Below are 11274 nucleotides of genomic sequence, written 5' to 3'. Positions count from 1 at the left end.
CATGTGCTAAATCTGAACCAATCCCTGTGTCTGCCTGGCCACACCCAGGTCATGGGCTTATCTTTGGAGCAGAGGGTGGACAAGGGGAAGATGTCAGCCACACCCAGAAACGTGGCCTGAGAAGGGAGGAGAGCTGGTTCCTCAAAGACAAGTCAAGGTGCTGTTACAAAAAGAAGAAGGCACAAATGCCCAATAGGCCAGGAAAATGTCCGAATCTCACGTAGGTCTCCGTGTGTTTCTGTACCAACAACATCGGCCTCACCTGGGAACTTGTAGCAATGCAAATCCTCAGGCCCCACCCCAGACCTACTAAATCAGCAACTCTGGGAGTGGAGCCTAATAATCTGTGTTTTAGCACACCCTCCAGGTGATTCTGATGTATACTCAAGTTTGAGAACCACCATACTGCACCAGTGGTTTTCAAACTATGCTGCATATTACAAACACCTGGGGAACATCCCCTCCCCTCCTTTTTGAGATGGAGTCTCGCTTTGTCACCCAGGCTAGAGTGCAGTGGCCAGATCTCGGCTCACTACAAGCTCCGCCTCCCGGGTTCACACCATTCTCCCTCCTCAGCCTCCTGAGTATCTGGGACTACAGGCGCCCGCCACCACGCCCGGCTAGTTTTTTGTATTTTTTAGTAGAGGGGGGGTTTCACTGTGTTAGCCAGGATGGTCTCGATCTCCTGACCTCGTGATCCATCCGTCTCGGCCTCCCAAAGTGCTGGGATTACAGGCTTGAGCCACCGCGCCCGGCCACCTGGGGAACTTTTAAAATACTTGTGCCCAGTTGCGCCCAAAGTCAATTGATCTAAATCTCAGGGGGTGTGTGGGGTGGGGGAGGGGAGACTCAGGCAGCAATGGTCTCAAACTTGGTTCCACCCCAGAGCCTAAAAAATACCAATGCCTCATATTTTTAAATGCTTCCCTTCTGATTCTTATCAGCACCAATGTTTTAAAACTATATCCTCCACCATCCCTTCTAAATTGTTTTGAGAATATTAACTTAAAACAGCTGGATAAAGGCTAGAAGATCTAGGCCTCTATTAAACCCCTCAACTAATAAACTTAGTCACATATCCGATGTGGATTCACTTTTCTCTCACATTTGTGATGAGTCTGTCCTAGTAGCTAGCTTCAGAAGGACTGAGATTGTTTTTGTTCACCAACGTAGACCCAGTACCTAGAACAGAGCCTGACACAGAGTAGGCAGTCAGTAAGTATTTGATGAATTAACGAGTAGGTCCACAAACAGTTAGTGTCCCCATGTTGTTCGAGATTTCCTTGATGGCAAGGTATGGTGGCTCACACCTGTAATCCCAGCACTTTGGGAGGCCAAGGGGGGGGGCGGATTGCTTGAACCCAGGAGTTCAAGACCAGCCCAGGGAACATGGCAAAACCCTGTCTCTATTAAAAAAAAAAGAAAGAAAGAAAAAGAAAGAAAGGAAAGAAAAGGATTTTCTTATTAGGTTGTAGACGTTGGCTAGTCTCATTCTGGAAGACAAGTGAGGATGGCAGTGGGACTCTTGGGTTATTGGTTATTGCTGTCTAACCCCAGAATGAATCTCCAGGATGGCCAAAAATGTATTGACCTTGCCAACTTAAGATAGGAGGAGGTTCCTAATGGTTTTATGCCTTTAAATTGAAAGTAGGATGAATTCCTGGGTTATAAGAATTAGTAGGCCGGGCGCGGTGGCTCAAGCCTGTAATCCCAGCACTTTGGGAGGCCGAGACGGGCGGATCACGAGGTCAGGAGATCGAGACCATCTTGGCTAACACGGTGAAACCCCGTCTCTACTAAAAAAAATACAAAAAACTAGCCGGGCGCGGTGGCGGGCGCCTGTAGTCCCAGCTACTCCGGAGGCTGAGGCAGGAGAATGGCGTGAACCTGGGAGGCGGAGCTTGCAGTGAGCTGAGATCCGGCCACTGCACTCCAGCCTGGGCGACAGAATGAGACTCCGTCTCAAAAAAAAAAAAAAAAGAATTAGTAGAGGCTGGGTATGGTGACTCACATCTGTAATCCCCAAAATTAGATGTGCGTGGTGGCGCACATCTGTATTCCCAGCTACTCCAGAGGCTGAGGCAGAATTGCTTGAACCCGGGAGGCAGAGGTTGCAGTGAGCCGAGATCGTGCCACTGCACTCTAGCCTGGGTGACAGAGTGAGACTCTGCTCAAAAAAAAAAAAAAAAAGTATCAGTGGAAACATGCCCAATGGATCCATTTTGCTTGTAGTGGACTACTTTAGGGTCTACTGGTATTTGATTTCTAAAGTAAGAGTTGGGTCTTCCTCAAACATGTAACTCAAGCCAGTTTCTACAAAATGATATGTCATTAGTCTCTTGCAAAGAATTGTGACAAAAAAGTGATCCAGTGTTATCTGAACACAAAAACTAAGAGGGAATATTTCAGTAAAAAACAAACTGGTTATTCCCCATGAAATTTTGAAGCATCTTTGAATTCCCATCATAGTGCCCCCAAAGTGTAAAAAGAGATGGATTGGGTGGGTAAACCAAACAATGAGCCTTAGACCATAGCATCCATACTATGGATCACAAGCAAATAAAGTTAATTTTTACAGACATTTTTGGTCTGGGCTTGCAAGAAAAACAAAATATATACTGTCTTTGGTGACATGGAAGAGAGAATTAAATAATAGTGCCGGTTGCTGTGGGTCGGAACTGGAACCCAGGATAACTATGTGAGGATTAAGGATCCTGCAGTAATTCAGCCTGGCAAAATGAGACTGACCAATTATCAGGATGGTCAGTGAATCAGGAATCTTGGGTGCAGACAACATGAGCAATTTTTTATTTTTTATTTTTTATTTTTTTGAGACAGAGTCACTCTGTTGCCCAGGCTGGAGTGCAGTGGTATGATCTCGGCTCACTGCAACCTCTGCCTTCCGGGTTCAGGCAATTCTCCTGCCTCAGCCCCCCGCGTAACTGGGATTATAGACATGCACCACTATGCCCAGTTAATTTTCATATTTTTAATAGAGATAGGGTTTCACCATGTTGGCCAGGCTAGTCTTGAACTCCTGACCTCGGGCAATCCGCCCACCTTGGCCTCCCAAAGTGCTGGGATTACAAGCGTGAGCCACTGTGCCCAGCCAACATGAGCAATTTGAACTGTCATTTCTGTTTTTGTATATGTTAGAAAGAGCACCAGAGATTCATTTCCTGCTTGACAGTGACATTCTTATGTAAACCTTGCCAAGAGAAACCATCAGGGAGATGGCAGTAGTAGAAATAGAGGGTAGATTTTTGACTTTATGTTCAAAAGGGGCGAAGATTTTTAGAGTTTCTGTTCCAAAGGGGCGGAGCTTTTTAGAGTTTCTCTTTAGAATTAAACCATTAAAGCCTCATCGTAGTTTATTAATTCAGTTTCTTCAAAGGTGAAACAGGAAACTGTTTACAAGGTTTTTTTAATGAGGATAAATGAGATAATATATGGAGAACATGGAGGAAACTGCTTAGCATATAAATGCTCAATAAATGTAAGCTATTGTTACTCATTAGGTCATGCTTTGATCATTTACTGGTATCCCAACCATGTGGCAGATGCCTTGGCACATATTTTTTTTGGGGGGGGGGCAGTAAGCTGGGGGAGATGGGGTCTCACTCTGTTGCCCAGGCTGGAATGCAGCAGCACAATCATGAATCACTGTGGGCTTGACATCCCCAGGCTCAAGTGATCCTTCCACCTCAGCCTCCCAAGTAACTGGGACCACAGGCATGGTCCACCAAGACCCGCTCATTTATGTATTTATTCATTTATTTTTATTATTTGTAGAGACAGGGCCTCCCTGCGTTGTTCAGGCTGGTCTCGAACTCCTGGGCTCAAGTGATCTGCCTTGGCCTCTCAAAGTGCTGGGATTACAGGCATGAGCAACCATGCCTGGCTGTCACATAGATAAATAAAGCACAAATCTATGCATGGTTCCAACTGGGAAAGGAAGCCCCAAATCCTGGTAACTTTTAAAAGCCTTGTCCCATGAGTGTGTTTCTTCCAGGAAGGCATTGGTTACCTGGGTGATCAAGCTTCTGTTTTTCATTCCTCCCACAAACTTCCCTTTTTCCTGATGAATAGGCCCTCTTTATGAGTGTTGTGTGTTTGCAGCAGGCCCTTTGCCCTAAAGCTGGACACAAAGGAATGGGAGAGACATCCTGTGAGTAATACAGTGGTTCGTGGAAAGGTCCCACTGGTGTGGCCCAAGTGGACTTCAAGGGGGTTGTGGAAAGCAAGCTTGACCTTGAAACATGAAAAAGCTTTAAAAGACAGGGATAGGGATATAAGTAAAGGAATGATAGGTCTACTGGGCATATTGGGCAGGGGGGATGGTGAATGGCAGTCTTGCACCATAAGTAAGATATCTGAAGTTTTTCTGTAGGTATTCATTCACCTGGAAATATTAAACTTCATCTCTGTAACAGGATGTTAGCCACACCCAGAAACATGGCCTGAGAAGGGAGGAGGACTGGTTCCTCAAAGACAAGTCAAGGTGCTGTTACAAAAAGAAAAGGAGACAGATGCCAAATAGGCAAGGAAAAAGTCTGAATCTCAAGTAGGTCTCAGTGTGGTCCTGTACCAACAACATCAGCATCACCTGGGAACTTGTAGCAATGCAAATTCTCGGGCCCCACCTCCTACCTACTAAATCAGCAACTCTGGGAGATAACCATAGATATTTTTAAATTCTACCATCGGCTGCATGTGGTGGCTCACATCTCTAATCCTAATGCTTTGGGAGGCTAAGGCAGGAGGATCACTTGAGCCCAGGAGTTCAAGACTAGCTGGGGCAACATAGCAAGACCCTATCTCTATTAAAAAAAACTTTTAAAAAGAAAATCTACAACCGTGGAAAATAGGAATTCTTTTACATTTTTTTTTTAACGGGGAAACTGAAGATAAAAGGTGAAGTGACTTGCCTAAGGTCAAACAGCTAGCAGGCGGCAAAACTGAGCTTTGAAGGTTGGTTGTATGATTCCAAACCCAGTGTTTTCACGTCATTACAGTTGGAGACCTGATCAAGATGAGGCACTGTTATCATTGTTAGTAATCAGCATTACATGGAAGGAAAGAAAGGGTTGGGGACGTTTTCAATACAGAGGAGGCTGTGGGGAGGGAATGGGTGAGGCTGCGAGGAAGAAAAGGGCATCCTTGAGTCTTGGACTTTCTAAGTCTGCCCCTCTCTCACCTCTTTGGCCCCATCTAGCTATATTTTTTAAGCCAACGCCCATTGTGGTGGCCTTTGAGGGGAGGAAGTTGCACATAAGGAGTACCTACCTGTTTGGTGCCAAGGGCTCAAACTCCACCCATTTGCCCCGTGCCCACAGCGCTGGTGCCACTGACAGCGTTGCATAAGGCTCTGGCCGCTGCTGGCCAGGTCTCCTGCGCACAGCTGGACCTTGGAACTCCGCCCCTTAGGCCCTCCCTCCCCGCCCGGCCCCTCCCCGCTTCCCAAGGTGGCAGTGGCTCCCAGTAAGTCAGAGCTGCGACCGGCCGCGGTGCGGGGAGAGCACAGCGGGGAGGGCGGGAGCCGGCTCTCGGGCATTGGCGCTGAAGTTTCCTTCCCGCCGCGCTCTCACCCCGGGCTGGCGCCCGGTGCCATGCGGGAGCGCTGGGGCGGCGGGGCAACATGAAGGGCGGCGACAGGGCTTACACCCGAGGTCCCTCTTTGGGGTGGCTCTTTGCTAAGTGCTGCTGTTGCTTCCCGTGCAGAGGTGAGTGGCTGTCGGTGGCCTTGGTGCCTTCACTTAGCCAGACTAGTCGCGCTGAGCCCGAGGGAGGGTGGTAGGGAGGGAAGGGTTGGGGAGGCCTCTGGGGTAGGGGGATGGGGGTGGCGATCAGGAGGGCAGCAAAGGGAGAGTTGGCTGCGATCCGTTTCACAGTTTCCCAGACACAACGCGCGCGCTCGCTGGCTGGCGGTGTGGTTCTGACTTGGATGCGGAGCTGTTGTTTGGGAACTCAGTCACTTAGCAGCGACTTTGGATGTCAGGGCGCCAGCCTGCTGGGGAGTGGGATGCGGACGCGGGGATAGGAAGGGAACGCAGAGCCGCGTGTGTCCCTATAGTGGCGGAGGGAGAAGTACCTCACTTATTTACACATGGATCTCAGCTGCGGGATTAACGCGTGACTCCTGGCTACAGGAATGTGTTTGACACCTGTGTCTACACCAGGAACTATTTTTGCCAAGTGACAATTTTCTCATAGGACTGGAGCACATTTTTTTTCTGCCTGGGTTTTCACAGGCCAGCGTGGATTTGCAGCTCTGGGCCGGAGCTTGGCTCATTAATTAACAACTCTCTCTGTGCCCAATTAGGACTGTATTTAATTATTCTGCTAATCTTAATGTTGTGGAAGAGACTTGGAGGAAGCACCCAATTTCCCCCAAAGCAGCTGGCGAACAGGAGAGCGAGAAGGATCACAGGGGGAGGGTTCTCAATGATGTGGCTTCTCCTAAAAAAGAAATCAGAACCTTCCCAAATAGGATAAGCAGATGCTCCTAAGGCTGTTCATGTCACTTTAACGCATCCTAGGAGAGTGGGGGAAGACTGTTTTTGTGTGGATAGAAATGAGAATGTAACCCCTACTTGACATTTGCCCTTTTAAAAAGTTTCACCTTTTGGGCCTCTGGCCTCCACCCCCACTTACAATACCCCACCCAGTCTCTCATCCCATCCACTATGCAAAATCCTAATGGAACTTTCTGGCTGAGTTACTAGTGAATAAACTTCATCCAAGCCACCTTTCACCATCCTCTGTGCCACAAACACACAACATAGCTCTGAGAAATTTTCTATCCTGAGCAGATTTAAGGTTACCAAAATAATTAAATCTGAATGACTTTTCCTGCAAGTCATTAAGGTCATAATCTTAGCATTAGATGGTCTCAATCTCTGCATTTAATTAGAACAGCCTGGAACTGTGTGGTTTTGAGCTCTAAAAACCAGAATTCAGATGAAGAAGGAATGTGAGGGGCCAGGGACCCTCTAAGTCTGATTCAGAAACATTCAAAACCAAGGCTGGGAATTGAGGGAAAGGGGGAATAAAGCACGGAGGAAGCAGGAAATGGCCAAGGGAATCTGAGTGGGTGGGTTGGCTCCAAGGCTGCCCTGCTTTCCCCACGAAGGGCTTCTCTGCAGGATTTCTTGGGAGTCCGTTTCCTGTCAGACAGAATGTGGGGGCTGGGGTGGTGCTTATCTGAAGCCCCCACAGCTGCCTCCTTGAGTCCAGATATGTGACAATCCTGGCTGCCCTGCAGGGTAACTCTCTGGGGGTCTTGCTGGCCTTTACTTTGTTGAGGAATTGCCTGACTTTCCCTCTTGCTACGATGCAGGGGAGGGGCTAGGGAGCTGGCTCTGGGGCCTGCTGGGTGCCTCCTGCCTGGGGCCTGTGAAGGCAGTGGCTGCTGGCTCCATGGCTAGGAGAGGAGGCGGGCGAGTGGCTATCGTAGGAGCCGGAGCTGAAAAGGCCAGCGACCCTCAGATGAAGACTGAGGGAGTCAGAGGTCCAAGCAATGAGACCAGTTTAAAAGGAAAAAGAAGGGTGACAAGGTGGGTGCCCGGGGCCTTCTCCTGCTTTACTCCTCAATCCCCTAGATTGTGAAGATGAAAAACGGGCTTATCAGAGGACAGTGGTGGGAGAGGTGAGTTAGCCACTCTCCAAAGAAAACTCCAGCCTGTGTCTGGGCTGGGGGTCGTGTCTGAGGTGTTGGGCATGCCTGGGGCTCCTCAGGCTCACTCTAACCAAGAACAGTCTCCACTCAGCCTGTAGGCATCAATTTGAAAGCAGATTGAAAAGATAAGGTCTGTATTGAGCCTGAGTGCATGGCCCAGAGCCCGTAGACTCTGGGAAGAGGCTTGCCCAATTGCAACACCCAGAAGAGCTGAGGGGAGAGTCTTGAGGCTGTCCCTCAAGTGGAGGGTGTGCACTGCAAGGGACTGACTGCCTCCGTTTTCAGTTGAACCAGTTCCTCTGGTCTTAGGGAAAATACAATGGAAAGGCAGCCTCCCCACTCCACCTTTTAGATAAAGGCTGCGGATTGTTTGGTCTCTATGCCTTCTCTCTCAGGGAGAACTTGGCTGTCTCCTGCGGCTTGAGTAGCTTTACTCTGAAGCAATGACTCAGAGCCCACTGCTGTGGTTCTCAAAGCAAGGGGCCTTGACCATCTGGCTTCTAGTAATGCAGAATACCTCCTTCTAAAGTCTGAGGAGAAGGACAAAAGTAAAAGAACCAAGAGGAAGTGGAATGTTTTGACTATTTTTGACTTGAAGCTAAGTGAGCTACACTGGAATTTCTCTGGTGAATCCTGAGTGGTTGTAATTGTCATCACTAGGATCAGAGTCAAGGATTTAGATAAAGTACCTGTATGGTCTTTAAATATCACATTTGAGGAAAATATGGATGAATTTCACTGAACTTATCTTTTGATTTGTGAGAGTATGGAAAGCTACTGTCTTGTGTTTTTCCCTCCACCCCCACACTCCACTTTTTTTTTTTTGAAACAGGGTCTCACTCTGTTGCCCAGGCTGGAGTGCAGTGGTGTGATCATGGTTCACTGCAACCTGGATCTCCTGGGCTCCCACCTCAGCCTCCCAAGTGGCTGTTACCATAGGTGCATGCCACTACCCCAGGCTAATATTTTTATTTTTTTAGAGACAAGGTCTCACTATTATTGCCCAGGCTGGTCTCAAACCTCTGGGCTCAAGTGATCCTACTGCCTCAGCCTCCCAAAATGCTGGGATTACAGGCGTGAACCACTGCACTTAGCCTTTTTGGTTCTATTGAGTATGAGTATAGAAAGCAGGTTTGATGAAAGATGATTTTTCTTCCCTACCTTGAAACTGGTGTTGAAAGGCAGGAAAACTGAAAACCAAGGATAGAAAGGAAATAGATATCAGGTGAGAAAGAAGAAAGAAGGCAAATGCATTTGTAACTGCCTTTTTGAAGGTGAAAAACAACCAAAAGTGAGATAATTGCATGCATGTGTCTAAGGGGTGATAAATCATTGATGTCACACTCTGTGAGGAGTTAGTTTGGGGATAGCTTTGACTAGCTAGACTGTCCTTCAAGCCTGAAAAAGTGGGTCGGTTCAGAAGAGATTTCAAATCACCTGGAAATTGCTAAGCTATGTATTGCACTGGAATTTGTGATCAAGGAGCTCAGAGATTTTTCTGACTTTTCTAGGTAGAAGTCAGTTTTAGAGACTTAATTTTGTTTTTGAGATGGAGTCTTGCTCTGTCGCCCAGGCTGGAATGCAGTGGGGCAATCTTGGCTCACTGCAACCTCCACCTCCCAGGTTTAAGCAATTCTCATGTGTCAGCCTCCTGAATAGCTGGGATTACAAGTGTGCACCACCACGCCCGGCTAATTTTTTGTATTTTCAGTAGAGACAGGGTTTCACCATGTTGTCTAGGCTGGTCTTGAACCCTTGACCTCCCAAAGTGCTGGGATTACAGGCGTGAGCCACCATGCCCAACCAAGACACTTAAGTTTCTAGTCAACTTTCATTAACTTTAGGTATGTGGACACAAGTCCCCTTTTGAAAGCTTTTCCTGATTCCTATCCTCCTCTGCTGCTCCACAGTGTGCATGGGATTTATTTATACTTGTTTATTGCTGTATCAGTGTCCTTGCATCCCAAGTCCACTTGCCATTGTGTCTTCACATTTAGACTGAGATAGTCCAGCCGCCTGAACATCTCAGAGGTAAAGAGAGGAAGGAGGTGGGAATCACTCACTGGGGAGGTGCAGGGATCGGTTTCTATGATTCTTTCTTTATGTGGGTAGTCCTTCCTCCTTGACTCTGATGTCATGGGCTACGGGTAAGTGTTATGGGGATTCACAGGGCATCCAAAGGCATTTTTATCTATAATTTTCTCTTATCCTACTTTGTTCCAGAAGTCTCAATCAGAAACCTTATGACTTGATGTAATTGTCTCTTCCTTGGCCCTTAAATTAATATAGCCCATTTTATAAATGGAGTTTAATATGTGAAACCATGACATCAAGTTCCTTTAGAAAGGTGTTGGTAACCGCAAAAAGGAACCATTATGACATTCACTATTGTTGACTTTAATTCACCATCCACTGTAATCCCAGCACTTTGGGAGGCCAAGGCAGGAGGATTAAGTGAGCCCAGGAGATCAACACCAGCCTGAGCAACATAGGGAGACCCCATCTGTACAAAAAATTAAAATATTAGCTGGGTGTAATGACATGTGCCTGTAGTCCCAGCTACAGGTTGAGGTGGGAGGATCGGTTGAGCCCAGGAATTCAAGTTTGCAGTGAACTATGATGGCACCACTGCACTCAGCCTGGGTGACAGAGTGAGAGCCTGTCTCCAAAAAAGAAACAAAAATAAAAATTCACCATCCAGAGGATAAAATCCTTGGGGCCTTGATGTGTATCCTTTTATTTCATCTTCTAGGAATTGCCTTTACCATGATGAAAACTGAATTGATTATTTAGCATGTACAGTTGTCCCTCAGTAGCCACAGGGGATTGGTTCCAGGAACCCCTGTGGGTACCAAACTCTGAGGATACTCAAGTCCCGTAGTTGGCCTTGTTGAACCTTCAGATACAAAAAGTCAAAGATCCCTGTGCCCTTGGGTTTCGCATCCCACAAATACAGTGTTTTTTATCAGTTTGGTGAATCTGAGGATGTAGAACCTGTGGATACAGAGGGCCTACTGTATGCTTTTGCGATATGTCTCTTGGTTTTCTTTGCCTCCCAGGAATGTACTCTATTTCTATCTTTCTCTCTTCTTTTTTTTTTTTTTTAATTAAATGTATCAGCAGAATCAACCAGGGATATACTCAACCTGGGAAGAAGTAGCACACATATTTACTGTCTTCAACCTGAATCCTATGCTACTCTTTCCATGTCTGATTATCTGATCTAGTGAATGGTAATAGGTGTATCATTTATTACCTAGATGCAGTATCAATTAGTATCTGGATAACAGTACTGACTACCAGTCAAACCACAGCCTGGTAGAAATGGGGGTGTATGAAGGTGGTGGGGTGAGGTGTAGATTGGAAACTGAAGCTGAATATCCCTCCTGTGGTACAGCTGCATGCCCACCAATCACTGATAATCCTGTAGGCAATGGTTCCATAGGGTATAGGTTCATAAGTCCTACCTTGGGATAAAAAGATACAAATTATGACTCTGTATCTGTTTTTTTAATGCAAAATAACTTTAAAAATAAAAATTAAAAAGCAAGTTGAATGTCGGGGGCTTGACTCTTGAGCCCGTACAACACTGGGCA

The 11274-nt window shown here is 46.9% G+C and overlaps 1 protein-coding gene across 9 annotated transcripts in view; it reads left to right on the top strand.

The window, feature by feature from the left end:
* The first annotated feature begins 5214 nt into the window (after window positions 1-5214).
* LOC117083390 (kalirin-like) overlaps window positions 5215-11274 on the top strand; it is a 141280-nt gene continuing 135220 nt past the window's right edge. For 2 of the 9 annotated variants that reach the window (XM_033210980.1, XM_033210978.1), the window contains exon 1: window positions 5471-5723. In XM_033210980.1, the coding sequence (XP_033066871.1) occupies window positions 5639-5723 (85 nt within the window). In that variant the 5' untranslated portion in view covers window positions 5471-5638. Of the gene's footprint in view, window positions 5724-11274 lie in introns of all 9 variants that reach the window. The other 7 variants (XM_033210981.1, XM_033210979.1, XM_033210982.1 and 4 more) reach the window with 6 other exon arrangements.

The sequence above is a fragment of the Trachypithecus francoisi genome, unplaced genomic scaffold (genome assembly GCF_009764315.1).
Source record: "Trachypithecus francoisi isolate TF-2019V2 unplaced genomic scaffold, Tfra_2.0 Lachesis_group0, whole genome shotgun sequence".
In the NCBI taxonomy this organism is placed as follows: domain Eukaryota; kingdom Metazoa; phylum Chordata; class Mammalia; order Primates; family Cercopithecidae; genus Trachypithecus; species Trachypithecus francoisi.
The sequence above is the reverse complement of the archived record's forward strand: the minus strand, read 5'-3'. Positions and strand labels throughout refer to the sequence as shown.